Source organism: Hakea prostrata, chromosome 8 (assembly GCF_041222555.1).
Source record: "Hakea prostrata isolate BN-2017 chromosome 8, UWA_Hpros_2, whole genome shotgun sequence".
NCBI lineage: Eukaryota > Viridiplantae > Streptophyta > Magnoliopsida > Proteales > Proteaceae > Hakea > Hakea prostrata.
In genome coordinates, this window is record NC_142607.1 from 43,531,437 (window position 1) to 43,550,303 (window position 18,867).

The 18,867-nt window shown below is 37.6% G+C and overlaps 2 protein-coding genes across 2 annotated transcripts; one reads left to right on the forward strand and one right to left on the reverse strand.

Moving 5' to 3' along the window:
* Positions 1-491: 491 nt before the first annotated feature.
* Positions 492-9,615, reverse strand: LOC149008027 (elongation factor P (EF-P) family protein). Its single transcript, XM_089166431.1, has 7 exons — positions 9,406-9,615; positions 9,217-9,294; positions 7,137-7,243; positions 3,186-3,263; positions 2,650-2,751; positions 1,915-1,996; positions 492-909 (listed from the first exon to the last, which is right to left on the reverse strand). The coding sequence occupies exons 1-7, from the start codon at positions 9,602-9,604 to the stop codon at positions 791-793; spliced, it is 765 nt and encodes a 254-aa protein (XP_089022557.1). The 5' UTR covers positions 9,605-9,615; the 3' UTR covers positions 492-790.
* Positions 9,616-9,816: 201 nt separating this feature from the next.
* On the forward strand, positions 9,817-11,509 carry LOC149008028 (Alcohol dehydrogenase transcription factor Myb/SANT-like family protein). Its single transcript, XM_089166290.1, has 2 exons — positions 9,817-10,054; positions 10,171-11,509. The coding sequence occupies exon 2, from the start codon at positions 10,173-10,175 to the stop codon at positions 11,361-11,363; it is 1,191 nt and encodes a 396-aa protein (XP_089022416.1). The 5' UTR covers positions 9,817-10,054; positions 10,171-10,172; the 3' UTR covers positions 11,364-11,509.
* Positions 11,510-18,867: the final 7,358 nt, after the last annotated feature.

Consider the following 18,867-nt stretch of genomic DNA (forward strand, 5'->3'; position numbering starts at 1 on the left):
TATGTAGATGAGAATACTTTTCCAAACAAACAATATGTGAACTTAATCAAATTATTTACCACTTTTTTCTATTGAAATAAGTTCATTATTGAAAATTTTGTGAACAAGTAGACTACAACAACCCCCCTTAAAACTCCTAAACAGAGTTAACAAATTGACAAAATTAGCTTTGAGAATCCAACAAGAAAATTATACTTCATTGAAAAGAATGAGATCAGGTAGCCTAAAGGGGAAATATCAGTCATAGAAAGGCACTTTTGACAAGGATAAGGAGCAAAAGGGCTTATGATTGCCTGTAGAATTTTAATTGGGGAAAACTTGTAAGATGCTATAAAAATGATGAAGTAATTCATCCTTCAAGCAAAAGAATTGCCTACTCTGTTGGCTATAATAACTAGCAACTGAAAAATAAGTTGAATTTCATTGACTGGTACAAGGCCCTATCTAAGGGCTACAAACTCATCACTCTTTTTTTTTTTTTTTTGGGGGGGGGGGGGGGGGGGGGTAAGAACTCATCAGTTTAAATGCTTCATTGAAGGACATAGCCGCAAAAATGCAATTGCATTTAGGTAGTACAATCAAATAATGTAGACCTATTTAGTGTTGATTTTCCATGAGACTAGTGCAAATCTTTTTTCATCTTGGAACCTCCTGTTAAGAAAAAGCTAGGCAATGATCTCCTGAACCTGTCAAAAACGGATCAGCATAACAGAGGGTAGTCCTTGCCAAAGATAACTGGAAACTTTGATTTTGGCAATAAATGGAACCAGAAAAACTTCGGAGCAATTGGTTAAGCACGACTCATGTATTGGCCAGCTCTTGTATCCACTATTATGTCATCACCAACATTAACAAACAATGGAACATTTACAACAGCTCCAGTTTCTAGAGTCGCTGGCTTCGATCCTCCTGAAAAAAAATTTTATTTATCAGAGAAATAAATGTAATGATACTCCCAAGATCACTATTTCACAGCTATTGCAGCCTATGCACTGCAACAATAACAACTGTCACCAGCTAAAACAAGGGACTAATAGGACTTATGGCAAAATATTATGGAACTCTTTGGAGCGTAGTTGATTGATCAGCATAACTTTCATAAAGAGGTGACTTCTGCCCCTTGATTAACAGTCTGAAAAAAAATACGGCCCCATAATAGCTCTCTTATCTCATCGAAATTTGCATATAGGAAATGATGCAGTTGTTACCAGAAGCTCAATAGGATCAACTTTTTTCAGTGCACATTGTCAGTGCTCTAGACCTTACAGTGATGGGCCACATGCCTGTTTGAACCAACTCAGAAAGCAATGGAATGATTGCAACTACAACCACTTCTGTTCAATAACGTTAACAGCAGTTTGTATTCATGAATATAGCACCACAATGCGCTTCATATCATACAGTAGTATGCTGAAATAGTATTTGCATTAACCCATTACTCTGATTCAAAACTTTCAACACATTGAAAAGTCTGGTTATAGAACAGATATCCAAAATGAAAAGAGTCATTTATACAGTATTCTATGGCCCAGAAAATTGACTCATTTCAGCATAATTAATCAGCAATCAGGATCAATTCATATTCTCATTGACCTGGAACCCAATGGGTGAAACACCAATAGGTGACAGCCATAGCCAAAAAAAATCTAGTAGAGACTACAAACATCAGTTGATGGATTTTAATGGTTTTCTTAATGAACACTACCAAATTACTTCAACCATCTAACCAATTAAACTCTTCAATACTATTCAAAATTTGATAATTCATAAGGGCTAGAATGGTTTAGACTGATGTGGAGCTTATAGATCAGACGTTTATCGAAAGGTTCATCTTTCATGAAGGCTGCTTCTGCTGTTTACCACAGAAAGAGGGGGGGGGGGGGAGGGAAATTAAATTCAATCTACTGCATTTACCTTGTGCGGTGTCACCTCTAAGTCCAGGGTCCACATCAACCACTGTCAACCGAACTGAGATGGGAAGTTCAAAATCAATAATCTGTGTGGAAGAAATGTTGTGTTACTAAATGTGCACCACCTTTTACACCCCCCAACCGCCAAAAAAAAAAAAGTTGTGTCGCTGTGCAAACAAGTGTTTGTGTATTCACACTTATGAAACTTCTGTATTTATATGCAAATTCACAATTTCATGGATCAGAAAGTGATACAAATATCAAGTAGAAGACTATGATACAAAGAAGTTAAAGCATGCTGAAGCAACAATGGCTGTTGAGCTTGGTGGTGTTCTAATGCCACATGAACCATAGGGTATTTCATAATTCATACTCTTCAGGCACATACCAGTTGTTTGTTTGTAGATTACACAAGAAAGAATGCATTAAAATACCATGCACAATAAATGCAATGAAAGGTAAAAAGTATCCCATTCCAAAAGAACACATTGCAGTTCATGCCCTCTTTCAGCCAGTTATACATTGGCACATACCAGTTGTTTGTAGGTTAGACAAGAAAGAATGCATTGAACACAACATGCACAATAAAGGCAATGGAAAGTAAAAAGTACTTTTGCAATCCAAAAGAGCATTGCAGTCCATGCCCATGTTGGGAAGTACCAGTTGTTTGTGGGTTACACAAGAAGGAATGCATTAAGCATAACATGCACAATAAATGCAATAAAAGGGTAAGAAGTACTTTTCCATTCCAAAAGAGCACATTGCAGTCCATGCCTTCTTTCAGCCACTTAGTCTTATCACCAACATCTGACGCATTTAAACGAATTTCTTCATAAGTGCTCTGTAAATATAGAACATTCAGAAATTATTAAGGAAAGTGAAATTGAAACAAACTGTTTAGTGTCTAAGAATTCAGTAGCTATAATTACGTAGTAGGTCCCTTCTTGTTTTTCTTTCATTTCTATCATTAAAAAAAAGTAGCTATAAATTGTAACTAAGTGGGAAATTGATCAGATTATTTGAGAAAAGAATTGCATTCAAGTGCAATATAATTGATGTCCTTCAACGACAACTCAAGAGTAAATCAATGAAAACTATGGCTACTATGGTGAAATTACACAGATAAATCCCTAAAGGATTCATATGATACTGTCAGTATGGAAATAAGAACCATAGTATAGAAAAACAGTAGTCACTCTAGGTAGTGGGTTTATGGAATTCAAAAAATACTGTATTGTCACAAGAAATTATGTAAAAGAGTATGGAAAACACTACCAGGTCCATGAACACAAACTGGTTCCCATCTTTGTACGTATATTGTTTGGTTTCCTTCATCATATTTGCTTCAGTTATCTGAAAAAAACCAAAAAGATTATTAGATAATCTGTCACAGAAAAGCAATATTGCATTCATAGAAAGGCCTTCAGCAGTTCATATAAACACAAAAATAAACCAAGCTAATAGAATACCAGAGCTAGTAAAGCAAGGGGACAACTTGGAAAATTCAACAGCAAGAGTTTCATGTTGTTAATGTTTGTAATCGACTTATCAATGATTCAGTGGCGTCGTTGTTTTATTTCACAAACCTCACGAAAATTTTAACTGACTTGAGACTTGACAGGGAAAAAAAAGTCTACATGAAACATAATCTTCTACTATGTGACCCTTTCACCTATGCAGGAAGGATCGCATGGCCACGCCAGACTGTCAGTCATAAGATTCACCACCTAAACACCAATAAATTCTGCAAAACATAAACGTGCGTTGAGCAAGTCATCAGATTCACCACCTAAACACCAAGACTTGATGGCAATCACACTTGAATTGTTTAGGTTTCTTGGTGGCAGTCCAATTAGATTTGGGATTTGTAATTAATTAGGCAGAAACTGGCATTTGAAGTCATTTGTCTTCTAAGATTTGCATGAGTTACAATAGGTAAAAGTGTCAGTATTGAGTGCTTTTTTGTGAGTTCTGTTTTAAAAAAAAAAAAAAAACTTTTCCAACTTTTCCAATTTTCCCCCCCTTCTTTTTAAATTTTTTTTAAATTATTTTAAATAATAAATAGTATACACATAAAAAGGTTACGCCGTAACATATGACTTGTATGATTGTATCTCTAACAGAATATGGGCAAGAAATCGTCTTGCCCAGCTATATCAGTTACTCCAACACTAGTTCGCTACTTGGGTGTAGCCTTCATTTGGATGTGAAATCTAGTGCCAAAAAATCGTCACTCCAACAACTGCTAATTCTCCTATTGCTTTACATTAAACTCCAGCTGAAAGAACTTCCTTACCCGCCAACAAGCACTATAACCAATTCCCAAAAAAACTACCTTCCCAAAAGCTTCTCAGAGCAGACTACCAACTTCTGAAGGCCCTAGATTCCCCAAAGATTACCACATGGGATTTAACAACTCCCAACTCGAGGAGTCCATGAAGGCATTATCCAACTGCTCAAAGTGCTAAAAATTGACCTCAGACCAATTTTGATACAAGTACTCACATAATATATCCCCCCCCGTTCCTTTTTTTTCTTTTTTTTTTTTTTTTTTTTTTTTTTTTTTTTTTTTTTTTTTTTTTTTCTTTTTTTTTTTTTTCTTTTTTTCTTTTTTTTTTTCCTTTTTTTTTCTTTTTTTCTTTTTTTTTTTTTTCTTTTTTTTTTTCTTTTTTTTTTTTTTTTTTTTTTTTTTTTTTTTTTTTTTTTTTCCTTTTTTTTTTTTTTTTTTTCTTTTTTTTTTTGTCTTTTTTTTTTCTCTCTTTTTTTTTTTGTTTTTTTTTTTCTTTTTTTGTTTTTCTTTTTCTTTTTTTTGTTTTTTTCTTCTCTTTTCTTTTTTTTCTTTTTTTTTTTTTCTTTCTTTTTTTTCCCTCTTTTCTTTTTTTTTTTTTTTCTTTCTTTTTCTTTCTTTTCTTCTTTTCTTTTTTTTTTTTTTTTTTTTTGGTTTTTTTGGTTTTTCTTCTCGTTTTTTTTTCTCTTTCCGTTTTGTTTTTTTTTTTTTCTTTTTTTTGGTTCCTCCTCTTCTTGGGCCTTTTGTGTTCTTTTCTTCCTTCTTTTCTTTTGTGTTTTTTTTCTTTGTTGGCTTTCCTCTTGGTTCTCCCGTTCTTTGGTGGGTGGTTCCGGTCTTGCTCTGTTCTCTTGCTGCTTTTCTCTCGCCTCTTTCCTGGTGTGTGGTGTCCTCCCCTGTTTCGCTTCCCCTCCCCCTCCTGGTGGGGGCCCTTTCTCTCTGTCTCCCCCTTCTTTCTCTTCTCTTTTCTTCTTTCTCTTTTCTTTCTTGCTTTGTTTGGTCTCCTCGTTCTTTCTCCTCCTTCCTCTTTCTTTCGCGTCTCTCGCTTTTCCCTTCCTGTTGCCTCCCCCGCTGGCTTCTCTGTTTTTCGGGGTTCCCTTCGTTTCTGTTATCTTGGCTTTTCCCTTTCTTCTTTTCTTTCCCTCTTTGGCGTTCCTTCTTTTTCTCTCCTTCTTGTTTTCCCTTTTTCCTGCTTTTTCTTGTTTTTCCCCCTTTCTTGTCCTCCTCCTTTCGCTTTTTTTTTCTCTTGCTGCTTGTTGTTTTGCTTTCCCCTTTCTTTTGTCCCTCGTTCCGTTCCCGGGGTTTTCGTGTGCTATACCTTATAAAAACAATCAGGTGCTGCCAGACATAGAGAAACTCTAGTACTATTCCGCTGCACTACTGGGATTTGGAGAGTGTTCTCAGCCTCTGAAATAAAATGCCAACACTCCAAATACCCCAATAAACATGAGAGATTCAATCGAAATTGCCCAAGAAAACACAAAAATAAAAAAATACATATAATTCAATCGTGAGGACTCAAGTTCCCCAGAACTTTCATATATTTTTGTTTCTCTTTTACCAGAGACTTGGATTTATAATCTCTTTCCTATAACAAAGATTGAGAAAATTCCTGGCATACTTCATATAACAGGTGTCGGATTTAAAAATGGATTTATTCAAGTAGGTCAGCACACTGATCTCCTTGGATCCATGCATTCCCATCCATCTCTGTGTTCTAAGTCATTTGTATGATGTGACCAGCATACTCCCATTTGGCCCAACCCGATCCATGATTTCTACTGCATTCCCTGGGGGAAAACAAAAAACATTTTTCGCTCCATACTGTACCCTCTTTGCGGGTGGGGTCGCTTCACTTCTGGGATCTGTGCATGGCTGCGGCCCTGGGGGAGGGGGGGGAGGTGTTGCTGCAATGAAACAAGGGAATGAAATCCAGCTATGCACTGGATGCTCTTTACCTCCCCCCGATGATGCTTCTATTGTCTTGGGGAGCGTCAGGAGGAACCTTCTTTCAAATTCTAAGTTTGAGAAAGTGGGTTATGACATTGATTTTGGAAACAGTAGGTTCAATATGTTTTTGAATGGAGAGGCACTAGTTAATTGTCCTCCCATGATTTACAAATGAAAGCTACTCTAATGTGCAACAAACTTTCCTGTTGGCCTCTTTCTCATCCCTTGCTCATGCAAAAGCGTAAGGAATTGGTGGATGACATACCCGACAAGTCATTGCCAAGTACTCCTAGAGGACAATCTCCCCAAAGATCTAGTTGGAGCCTCCACACCACCACTCCCCCAGTGGGTATTGACTAGGTTTCAGCAGATAGCCCCAGCAATTAAACGAATTCTGAAATTTCCAACTTTCCAGAACTTCTATTAATCTATTATCAACTTCTTCTTCTTCATTTTCCTTTTTAGTTTTTTTAGTGTATAACAACTTCAAAACTCAATGAAGGTTGCAACCGCATTTTTCCAATTCCACGACTATACGTCTAAACCCTAGCGCTCGTTAATCTGTATTAATCAAAAAAAGAAGAAACACTAGATTGCCTTTCACACATCAGTTCAATCTTGGTGAAATATGAGCATGCAATAAAAAGTCATCCTTAATCCTCACCAACAGTCTTCTATATTTGCAAAGAAAAAGAACTTCCTACCATAGCTACTACTGTATAGATTTTGATGCACCTGAAGTAAATGGTATGTACTGCTGAATCAATGTAAAAGTTGCAAATATCCCCCATATTTCCCCAAGCCCTTAAGAGTGGATTGGAGATGGGAGATATTTGTTATATCCATAAAAAACACGAATGATAGGAAAAAAGAATCAGTTGAAATGTTGGTGATTAAAACATTAAATCAAACTTGTGACTGGTGGCACAAATAAGACAAATAGAGTTGAACTGCAAAAATACATCATTTGGCAGTTCAAATTAAGATATTACCGTACTTCCAGCTCGAAAAGTTTTCTCAACTGTGTTGCCTGTAACATAATTCCGCATCTTGGTCCTCACAAAAGCAGCACCTTTCCCAGGTTTTACATGAAGAAATTCTACAGGGTCCAAAGAGCAAGGATAATTTTCTAATTAGAAGATATAAAGCATAAAATGCAGTTAGTCTTTGATGACAAAGCAGCAATTAATCAACAGATGACTAGATATCCATCCACAAAGTAAGTGTGTCAATCTAGGAGCAGAACCAACCGACTGAAAATGGGAGCCAACAATTACTGGGTTAACCTTACTCCTAGACATAAGAGTGACAACTGTGCTGCACCAATTACCTGATTGGAGCTGATCAGGGATTTGATTAGGTACTGATAACGACTCATATATGAGTGTCTAGGTTTTTCACTCACCATTCACTCTCTTGGGCCAAGCACGCACATGGTAAAATGGGCCATTGAGTCCACACCCACCAGCTTTATATTTCAAAGAATTTGACAGATGCACCCAATACATTGGCTAAAATAATACCCAGTTTGGGCTTAGATGACTGGTGCTATGGTCTTTGGACCACTTAAGAACTGGGAACAAGTGAAACAGAAGACAGGATTTTGTTGGTTTAGTTCCAGAATTTGGAAAATTTTAATTAATTAGGACGGCAATAGTCCCAGAGCCAAAGGGGTGGAACTGGTTAGGATCCATCCAGATTAACCGGAACCTTCCCAGCAAAGTAAATTGTTACTTGCACCACATGGAAGTATAGGGGGAATGGATTGGGGGTTGGGGGGTTGGTGGTGGGGGATGGGAGTAAGAAAGAGGCATATTTAAGAATTTTTGGCGCAACAGCACAAAGTGCGGTAAGAAAGAAAGAGAATCTTATTATCCACTCCTTTTCTAGTTCCAGGAATTTCAAAGCCACAGTCAAGGCATAAGAACTTAAAACTCCCTTATTATCTACTAAATAACCATGGAAATGTTTCCATATCATTCACCTATACAAGCTCCAGTACTGATGATCAAATTAACTTGATGATAATAAATAAGTGCAAGGCCGAAGCTAGATTAGCTATGAGATAGTAAGTAAATAAGAAGTGCACAGATAAAAGGACCATCAGTTCTTTTTAGCTTATTATTTTTTTGCGCTTAGTATTCGTACTATTGTCATCATTATTCTTTCTCTTATTCATCTATCTGTTCGTATTCCTCTTGTTATATTTCTTCCTTTTCCTTTTTGTGTGTGAACCCCCTCAGGACTTGATCAAAGCCCTTGCAAACACTGTTAGGGCTTAAGTAACACAGGAATAAGCACCCTAGAAACAAATGGACAAAGCCAAAAAGGCAATTCAGCCATTTGTTGTTTCATACCAGCTACCTCAACAACAAAAGAAGAAAGACAATCTTCATCGGCATACTGAGTTATGTTATTGTGGACCCCAAATAAGGGGAAAGACAACCTTGGTTGTTAATTCATGCCAGGCTTGCCAGCTACCTAGACTAGAGTCACATATATTGACTTCACAATCCACAACAGTTATACCTACATTTTCTTGATTCTGTCTCCTTGCATCAATTGAAAGCTATTAGCTACAATGCAGGATTGTGGGAAACAGTACTCGATCTACTCTGACTGATACTGATACTTTTTTTTTTTGACAAACTAATACTGAAACATTACCAATATAGACTCGCTGATATCGTGCGTATGACCATATCTAGTTTTCTTTTAAATCAAACGGTGTTTGATTCAGTATCAGACCGGGATGGCTGATCTACGTCGGTATCAATAGCAGCTTTGCCAGCTATAATACCAGTGCTGATCCTGTGAATTAAATCTCTGCTACTATTAACTAATTAACGACTTTACCAGCGGTTTCTCATCTTTTGGAGCCTTCAACAACCAAGTTACGCATATTGCCTTCCCAAAGGCTCAAGACGGACCAACTAGACTAGTGTACATGAAGTTTCTACAAATAACCTCAAAATCAAGAGAACAAAAATGAAGAATGAGACCACAGTTCACAACAGAAGTGCTCACAAGTTCAAAAAAGTATAAAAAAGGGGAAAGAAGGGATATAAATACCTATAACCTTCCAAGGAGCTCCATCGACTTCAAGATTCGAGCCAACTTTGATATCATTGCTAGATAATGCAAAAATTTCTGCACAAGGGATACAGAGTTCCTCCGTATGACAATAATCTCGACAACAAAAGATTTACAAGAGGAAACAAAAACGAAAACCTTACAATTTCTAAATGAATTCGAGCTTACTTGAAAATCTGTGACGCAGAGGCGTCGCAGGGGAGATTCGCATTGGGAGAACAGATGGTTTTGGTGAGAAAGAAATCGAAGAAGATCGAAAGCAACAACTCGAACAGAGCTTGAAGGTCTGGATTCCCGCCATGCTTGGATTACTATTTGTGAGGTTATTTGGCGAACAACCCAACTGTGCCGCCAAAATCTTTCCCATATTTTAGTGGACTGTCAAATGTTCGAAACCGATAAGGGAGATCGGCTTTATTCCGAGAGTCCCAAAGTAGTGCACACGTGTGTGTCCCACGTGTGAAATTTTAATTTTTAATTTTTTGTGTGATGACGTGTGAAACTCGTCAGATGCCGGAAAATGAGAAATCCGTGTGTGACTGAACTTTCGTTTTACCAAACACGCTAGGTATACTAAGCCCACTGCTTTCAACGGTCCAAAAGCCCATCAAGAAATCTTCTGAAAGCATCTTCCGGTATCATATCTCTCTCCGAACGGAAATTTTTGTCTGTTGCTCCGATTCTAGGGTTTCGGCTTTCTCTGCTCTCACAGAATATCGGCGACAGCGTTTGTAGCCTTTCATCAGATCTGTGGATCATTTCACTGAATTTTAATTTGTTGTTGGGTGTTGCAGAATTTGGTTATAAGCTGATCAAGGTGGGTTTTTTTTTTAATAGGATTTCGAAGTGCTTTTTGTTTTCTGGTGTAAAGTTTCTGTTTTTGATGAACTGGTTAATGTAAGGAATACAATTCTTGGTTAATTGGTTCTGCAGAAATGGACGACATGGAGGATGATGCGAGGTATCCTCCCAACACTTATTCCGTAAATTACCATCAGAATTCCAGTTCATCTCATCGTCCAAAGCTTCCTGTTCGCAACTCCTCTTATACGCAACCTGTAGATAATGAATATGGTGAGGAAGATGATGAAGAAGACGAACAGGAAGAGGAAGAGGAAGAACAAGAAGAGGAAGATGAGGAAGAAGAAGAGGATGAAGAGGAAGATGAAGAAAATGGTGCTCAGCAAGTGGTAGAAGAAGCTGAGGTCGACGAAGATGATGAAGTTGATGATGAGCGAAACAATTATCATCAAAGGGTTCAACCGAATGTGGATGATCCTGAAAGGCACAGAAAGAAACGGAAAATCAAGAATCTAGCTTTAGGTTATGAGTTTGCTCCACGCATAGCAGCGCCCTCTGCTGCTCCTGCAGCTCCACCTATGAAACCATCTTTTGGTGCGCGGAATTCTCCAGCTGACTGGACAGAACATGGAACCTTTGTTTTATTAGATGCCTGGGGTGAACGATTTCTTCAGCTTGGGAGAAAAAGTCTTCGTTCTGATGAATGGCATGAAGTTGCCGTTAAGGTCTCTGAAGAGACAAATGTTGTTAGAACAGATACTCAATGTCGCAATCGTCTGGATACGTTAAAGAAAAAATACAAGAAAGAGAAGATGAGACTAGCAGAAACCGGCACTACCACCAGTAAGTGGGTTTATTTCAAGAAAATGGATATGCTGATGACAGCATCACCTCGGCAACCGGGGCTCTCTTGTGGTTTGGATTCAGGAGAGTATGTGTTCATGAACCCTAGGGTTTATTTAAATCGCTCTAATGGGTTGGATGAGATGAGAGATAGCCCGGGGAACTCGGAATCTGCAAATGGCGACGAGGATGATTCAGATGGACTTCCACCTAAGAGAACAAAATTTAGGGAGGATGGCAATGATGGGTCTTCTTTTAGGTTGCTAGCCAATTCCATTCAGAAGTTTGGTGAGATATATGAGAAGATTGAGAACACTAAGAGGCAGCAAATGCTAGAATTGGAGAAAATGAGGATGGACTTCCATAGAGATTTAGAATTGCAGAAAAGGCAGATTTTGGAGCGAGCACAGGCTGAGATTGCAAAAATCAGGCAAGGGGACAACCAAGAAGACACCGATGTTTCCGCTGAAAACAGTGAATGATGTGTGTTATATCCTTCTTTTATTCCTCTCAAAGAATCTCTTGCAAATCCAAGATTGAGATGCCTGCCTTGTGGTAGAGTATAGGTACATTTAGTTCTTTTCTGATAGAGCGATGTTATGTTATAATGTGATTATCCTTTTCAGTATTTCTCCATCCGAGATTGCTTGTTTTGCTTTTGTTTTAACTGCCTGTCTGAGGATTGAACATATCTGGTTCTTCAGCTCCTATGATAAGCCAATGACAGTGGTCTAGTGCCTTAGTTGCAGGTAGTGGTTTCATGCAGAGGGGTGCCTGCCAGCTGCCAGGTTTCTAAGCAGCCCCTGAGGTTACCAGGCATGTTATGGCCTGTTACCTGGTGACCAACAAGTGTTGGCAGTAATTCATCCATGGATTGCATTTTATATGATCCTTCTAGTTCAAAAGTAAGCAATTTTATTGGATTTCTATTTACTTTTTCAACTCTTTTGTGCTCAATTTTTTTACAAAGATGAAATGAGGAATCTGGATCACTTGGAAGTGAAAAGTTATATATGTATTGTGTGCTAGTGCACAAGTGCAATTATGAAGATTATTACACCATCCACTTGCTTCTCTACTCCATACTAAACGTGTGACGCATTTCAGGCCAGTGATATGGTATTTCATATTTCATACCAGAGATACCAGCTTTACCTGTACCCAAACCTTTTCATTTTTCTCCACATAGAAAGTCGTCAAATCAATGCATAAGATTACCCCTTCTCAACAGATGAGCATCGCTAAGTGATGACTGAAATAGAGTAACCCAAACTCTGAAGAATGCGGAATAATTCTTTCCTTGTAATGGTTAACCAATGTGCTGCCAGATCTGTATTCAAACATGAAGGTGATTTCAACATCCTGAAAGCTAATATGACTGAATTAGTTCCCTCACTACCAAAGCTTCACTAGAACAAAGATAGGATAGGTTTTTTTTTTTTTTTTTTTTTTTGGGGGGGGGGGGTTGCAAGATCATTCTTCAGTTAGACCATACTTCCTCCTCCCATCCACCCTAGAGGAATGTGAAACCACAGCAGAAATTCTTACAACTGTTGAAACTTGAAAGTTTTTGGATCCTAGACATTGTGTTTCCTATCTTTAAAGTCTTTCTTAGCTATGTTTTCAACTCTCACTTGATTTATTCAATGGTTGTCTCCATTCTCTTCCTCTTGTTTTTTAGGATTTAACATCTAAGTTGGCTAGGATGAAAATTTATTTCTGGGAGGTGAAAGGAGGTCTGATTCCAGAAAGAACTACAGCCTTAATCAAATCGAGACTATAACGTTAACCTGATAAAATGCATCAAAGGCTAATGTCTTCCTATTGGGTTTGCTTAGTCAGAAACACCCCCAGACTCCCAGAGTGGTATATTTTTATTTATTTTTGTATTAGAATTCTTTCTTCATTTGCATGCTGGAAGGGGTAGAAAGTGGTTGATATCATCTTCTGTGGTACATTCTTATCCTTAAATGTGCCTGGCATCTATTTGACCAGGTACATTCTACATTGTGGGCTCCTGGTTCTTGTTTATCTTTTTGAGAACCTTTAGTTTGTTGTATCATTTGCATGTTTGTTTCCTTTTTCTTTTATGCTCCCCTTTTTTGTTTATAGATCTTAATTGAATCTTCGTTATGGTTGGATTCTTGACCTGTATTGTGGCTATTATCTCTTATTTAACCATACTATTTCTTGTATGTCTTGTTGCTTCACCTTTTGATACTGTTACATTCAACATTGATCATGTACAGGGGTCTAGACATAAGTTATAAGGCCCACAAGGTGTTGGTGGTAGTCCAGTGGGCTGAAAACAAGCTTTGTGCTGTCTTGTTATAGGTTGGATCCTTTATGTTATTGTGTTTCTTTTCAAGAGGTCCTAGTTTATAAGCAAATAAAGTGGGAATGAATTTAGTACATGGGATCTAGTTAATATTCAGGTTAGCTTAGGTCTACTTAGAGAGTTTTTGGCCTCTTGACAAAGCAGGGTTTTGGCTGTGTACATTTGCTCTTTCCAGACACTGCAGTTGCGGGAGCCTTTTGCACCAGGATGCTCTTTTTAGTGTGAGAGAGTAGTAAAGAGTTGGAAATTTAGAAGATTATATTTGTATAAGCCTTCTGATAATTAGACATGTTTCCCAGCAATAGAATTGAAATTTTCTTTTATGAATTATTGAGCTGCTGTACTTTTGTCCTACTTCTTTCTTCTCAGTAGTCTTCTGCTTCTGTGTAGCTATAACCAGATGATATCTCTCTACTACTGTTTAGCATATTCTTCTTTTCATGAATCTCTTGCTTTCTTTTCCCTCTCTTCTTCTCTGAACATCAGGCTTGTAATTCTGTATGTTTATTGCTTCTAATTGGTGCTTCTTAAGAATTCTAATTGATATTGCTGTTCCAACTACTATTAGTTTCCTAGTAGTCGTACTAGGACCATCTTTTATTATAACTAATTCAGATTCTGTATGTCTATTATGCCAATGAATTTGCCACTTGATTGAAATATTAGGACTCTTGATTGTCCAGCTTATGTTATAAAATTTCCCAATTCTGTTTTTCTTTCTATCTTCTGCCATCCTGTTATTTGTATTCTCTTGCTAGATTTTCTGATTAGAGATTGGCTTACATTACCTTCTCTTTGTAGTCCACTTCTACCTTTTAATAAATCCTGCCTTAGGTCAGGGTTATAATTGTTATGATGTTTGAAATTAAGGTTCTTCTTTCTAGGCAAAGTCTTAGTTGATACTTGACTGTGCCTTGCAAATGAAAAGGGATACTATCTTAAACTATGGGAATCATTAAGGACTCTAATAGGAAATTACTATGATCATAAAGGAGAGTGAGAAGGGCTGGCAGGGCTTGGAAGAAATGGGGTTGATTCATATAAAACAAAGAATTTGGCTTACTTTTGGAGGAGTTAGGCCTTGTAGACATAGGTTTTCCTTGTAATTGATCACTTTAATTGGTATGGATTATGGGTTGGAATATTGGTTATACTCTGTTAGGTTAGCTTTAGATATTAGTCATATTACACTTCATGAAGTAATTGTTATTTTCTTGGTTGCTAAGGACTGGAGAGTTCTGGCCGTGGTTGCTAAGTACAGGAGAGTTCTGACCCATGGTAAATTCACATGTCAAAATGTCTAATTCACAATAATGTATCTTACAATATTTACCTATGTAAATGCTAAAAAGAGTGCACCTTTTACATTAGCCCTTATTTTACACATTTTAAACACGAATTAGATGTGTTTAATAATTTTGTAAAGAAACAAGAAAAATAAAAGAAGAAACACACAAAAAAACCTCATTGTGTATTCTTGTCTTCAAGACTTTTAACTCCTAGCTGCCACCCTCCATTCCATTCTTCTTCATACTCCCTTCACTCTGGTGGCTGGCCTGGCGAGACTTCCTGGCTCAATAATCCACTGATCACTTTACTATAATTCCTTTCATAGCTGGGCTTTCATCCTCCCCACTGTCCAGTTCCTTCCTCTACAAGCACAAAGATAATGGCGAGAGCTAGGTCTACTGCATTTTATCCCAGAAATCTACTCTCTAGAACCCTTGCACTAAAATTTCCCTTGAATTCGCTTTTTCCTCCTCCTAGAGCTGCTTTTACCTGTGCTTTGGACAGGGCCATGGTTTCAGGAAGCCTGGAATCCTGATGCCAATTCGCAGTGCCATTGCATCTATTTGTGTTGTGTAATCATCACCACTGACTCTAGCTGCTTTGGCTTTTTCAAGAGCTTGCATTACTGTTGTGACAAGGCCTGCTGATTATGCTTGGGCAGTATATGCATCCCAGTGTTCTCAATCAATTTGAAATTGTTGAAAATTGAAAAAGTCATTCCAGGCTAGGATTATTGGACTATATAGCAAGAAAATAGTTTTCATGTTTGACTTGTTTTTGGAACATTTGTTATTTCTTGAGGAAATGGTTACCTTTCTTTGACATCATGTATTTTGCTAATAATAATGGGGAATGAATGGTGAAGAACACTTTCAGGTGGTAACAATGATGAAGTCATCTTCCACAATTGATGTTACCAGTGGTTTTCACTATTAAAAATAGGGCACAACAAGAGAGGGAAGAATCCATTAGTGTGGTGAAAGCCAAATTTGGACAGGAATGAATGGCTTTCTAGGGTTATGCTCAAAAGCTGCGAGAGATGAGGTGAACAGAGGTAAGAATCCATTTGGAATGGAAAATCGTTGAGAGCTCACAAATTTTTGTGGTGTTGGTAGTTAAATAAACCCTGCTGTCAGAGTTGCAAAGTTGCCAATGCTCAGGAGAGGATTTGTCTTCTACTTCCCTCTTATCTTATTCTTCTTCCATGAAGTACATCAGATCAATGAGCAAATCACAGAGTAGGGGATGAATCTCATTCTCACTTAACTAGTATGAAGTTCTTAGAGCTTGTGGAAAGAATTGTTGGGTAAGACCGCAAGGTCCTCTTGGAGAGTGGGTCCCATCTAACTAATTCTTATGTTTACTTTTTTTTTTTTATTGGGTAGAATTCTTATGTTCACTTCAACCACTCGGTCAAAGTTGGTTGAGTGCCCGAATAATAATAAAGCTGGCTTTTTTGTGTAAAGTTTAAGGGGGACCACTTTAATCATAAACTCTAGAGAAACTGACGTGAATAGAATACCAATCTTGCCTAAAATCTTGATGCCCTTGCTCAGTGTGTATGTGTGTGGTTGGTTTGTTTTTTTTTTTTTGTGTACCATGAACTTGGTTTTCCTTAAGCTATAGTCATTTATTCATCATGGAAGATTATAGCTCTGTTGGTGTCTGTGGATCTTGATGGCTGATGCTGAACTTGTTTTTTATGGTAAAAGAATGGGTAGTTTAAGATAGTATCATGAGATGTTCTTGAAAAGAGAGCAAACCCTAGTTCAATATGAAACTTGTTGCCTTCGTTGTTGTGTCTGTTAAGTTTTAAGTTAGTTTGATTTGATCGAACTGTTCAAATGTTAATATTGGTGATTTTTTGTTTTGGTGGGGAATTAAGGTATGTCAAGTTCAGCTTATGTGTATTTTGAATAATGAATACATCTTCAGGTGTTAGTTATAACATGTAATTTAAATATAAGTTAGGGTTTCAATCGGTAGGGAATTACCAATATTGTAAAACTAATTGTTAATGTGCTTCTAATGGTGACAATTTCCTATAAAAGGGTTGGAAGTGAAAGAGATATTGAATTTGAACTTTGTTCTTCTATACTTTCTTATCTTGATTCCATGGGGTACAGTCCTTGTGAGTGGATTGATGATGACTAAAAAAACTAGTCGGGTGACTAGAATCAGGTTAAATCAATTGCCACATAAGGGCAGTAAGTCAAAGAGATCTTAAATTTGAACTTCGAACTTCTCTTCTATGCTTTCCCATCTTGAGTCCATGGGGTACAATCCTTGTGAATTGATTGATGATGACTAAGAAAAACTTGTCGGTGACTAGAATTAGGTTAAATCAATTGCCATATGAAGGCATTACGTCAAAGAGATCTAGAATTTGAACTTCGTTCTTCTATACTTTCCTGTCTTAAGTCCATGGGATACAATTCTTATGAGTGGATTGATGATGAATAAAAAAAATTAGTCGGGTGACTAGAATCAGGTTAAATCAGTTGTCAGATACAGTGCCTTTGAAGAAAGAATTCAACACGTTTTACTTCGATCATGCATAATTAATGCAACACGTTTTACTTCGGTCATGCGTAATTAATGCATAGAACCAACCTGCGGCCTTTAGATAGTTGCCATGTGGGTGGATTTAATTTTAATCATTTGTTGTATTTTTTTTTTTTTATTTAAGTGATTTTGAGCAACGAGTGATTGAGATTTTAAATCCAAGTGGGCGAGTACGTGGCGGACATCTAACGCTGCAAGACAGTATTCCGCACCAATTACGGAGGACCAAAGCCATTCGCAAATTGGACCGTGAATCCGGTCGTTATACAAAAGTGAAAGGAAGCGACACAGCGCAGTTGATTGGCAGTACGAATGCGAACAAAATCTCTTGCAGTTCGTACCCCTCATGGACCCCACATTTCTCGGCATCATTATAAAATTCCAACGTATAAAATCTTGAAAAGGGGTAATTGTCCAAAATCATTCCTTGTTCCTGAAAGGGTAAACAAAATCAATCAACGCCCTTGTTAATTTCCCACTGGACCGCTTTGTTCCTATCAAATTACCTGAACAACCCTCACAAGTTGAACCTTACCTTAGGTGGGTGAAGGGATTCTCATCTTCTTCTCTTATCTTTCGGAAACCCCACATCGCCGGCAATAACTCATCCCCTCCCTTGCAGGCGACCATTGCCCTTTCCCTCCTCTCTCTAGATGTCATCCTTGTTCAAGGACTCCATCACCAATACTTCGATCTCTATCGCTGTCTCTAGCTACAGTGAAATGTACTTGTTGGAGAAACGCTCTCATGTCATCTACACTCCAAACACTTTTTAGTTAAAATGGTTCTTCATTTCAGACATACATAAGCGATGCATTCGCCTTATCGTCAACCCTAAGTTTAGCTCAAGACAATCTGGTATTCCTTTCGATGGGGGGAAATAACAAAGCTAAAATCAAAGAAAGGAATACAGGGTGAATAAAAGTTAAAGATTACTTATTTTCAAACCTCATGAAACTATTGGAAGCCAAAAGAACTACAAAAACGAAATATGAGAAGCACCTCCTCCCCTAGATTATCCTAATTGTCGTGCTGCAATATATCTACCTCTTATGTTCTTATAATGACCACTGAACCGAACAGGTCAATAGAACATCAGGAACAAAACAAAATGTAAATCAAAATTCATGAATAAGAGAATATGTGGCAAATAGATCAAACCAATCCACAATGTAGCAAATTTAGAGCTCTAAATTTATCTAAAATCGTTCTTCTTGAAAAGCGACCCCGAAACAAATATTATTGTCAAATCGTGAAACGAAGAGGAGAGAGAGGGCAGAGGTGATTGTGGGCGATGTGGGAATTCCAAAGAGTAAGGGAAGAAGATGGGGAAAGGGAAAACCCTCTTAGGGTTGGTTAATGAGCAATTTTACAGAGGGATATTTTTGTCTTTATGCACACAAGAGAGAATATTCATAGAATTTTTTTTGCGAAATTCACTGGTTTCGCCAGAGGGCGAAATAAAAATGAGGTCGAAATGATATTTCAATATTTCGCCGGAAAATAAATGTTTATTTTCCGGCGAAACAAAGATTTTCTGGTGAAACTTCCAAATTTCGCCGGAAAATCGACAATTTTCCAGGCAAATTTCAAAACCTTTTTTTTTTTTTTTTTTTTTCTACTGCTCTTTGAGTCTGAGGTGGGTAGCAGCCACTGCTATTTTTGCCGGAGAAGAAGAAGAAGAAGAAGAAGAAAAAGAAGAAAGAGAGAAAGAGAAAGAGACCGATCTGCTATTTGAGTCTGAGGTGGGTAGCAACAACTGCTATATTTGCCGGAGAAAGAAGAAGAAGAAG

Coding starts and splice junctions, on each gene's coding strand:
- LOC149008027 (XM_089166431.1), bottom strand. CDS start 9,604: ATGGGAAAGATTTTGGCGGCACAGTTGGGTTGTTCGCCAAATAACCTC. Junction 3,264..7,136: donor CTTTTCGAGCTGGAAGTACG/GTAATATCTTAA, acceptor GGTTTTTTTCAG/ATAACTGAAGCAAATATGAT. Junction 1,997..2,649: donor TGCTCTTTTGGAATGGAAAA/GTACTTCTTACC, acceptor TCTTCCACACAG/ATTATTGATTTTGAACTTCC.
- LOC149008028 (XM_089166290.1), top strand. CDS start 10,173: ATGGACGACATGGAGGATGATGCGAGGTATCCTCCCAACACTTATTCC.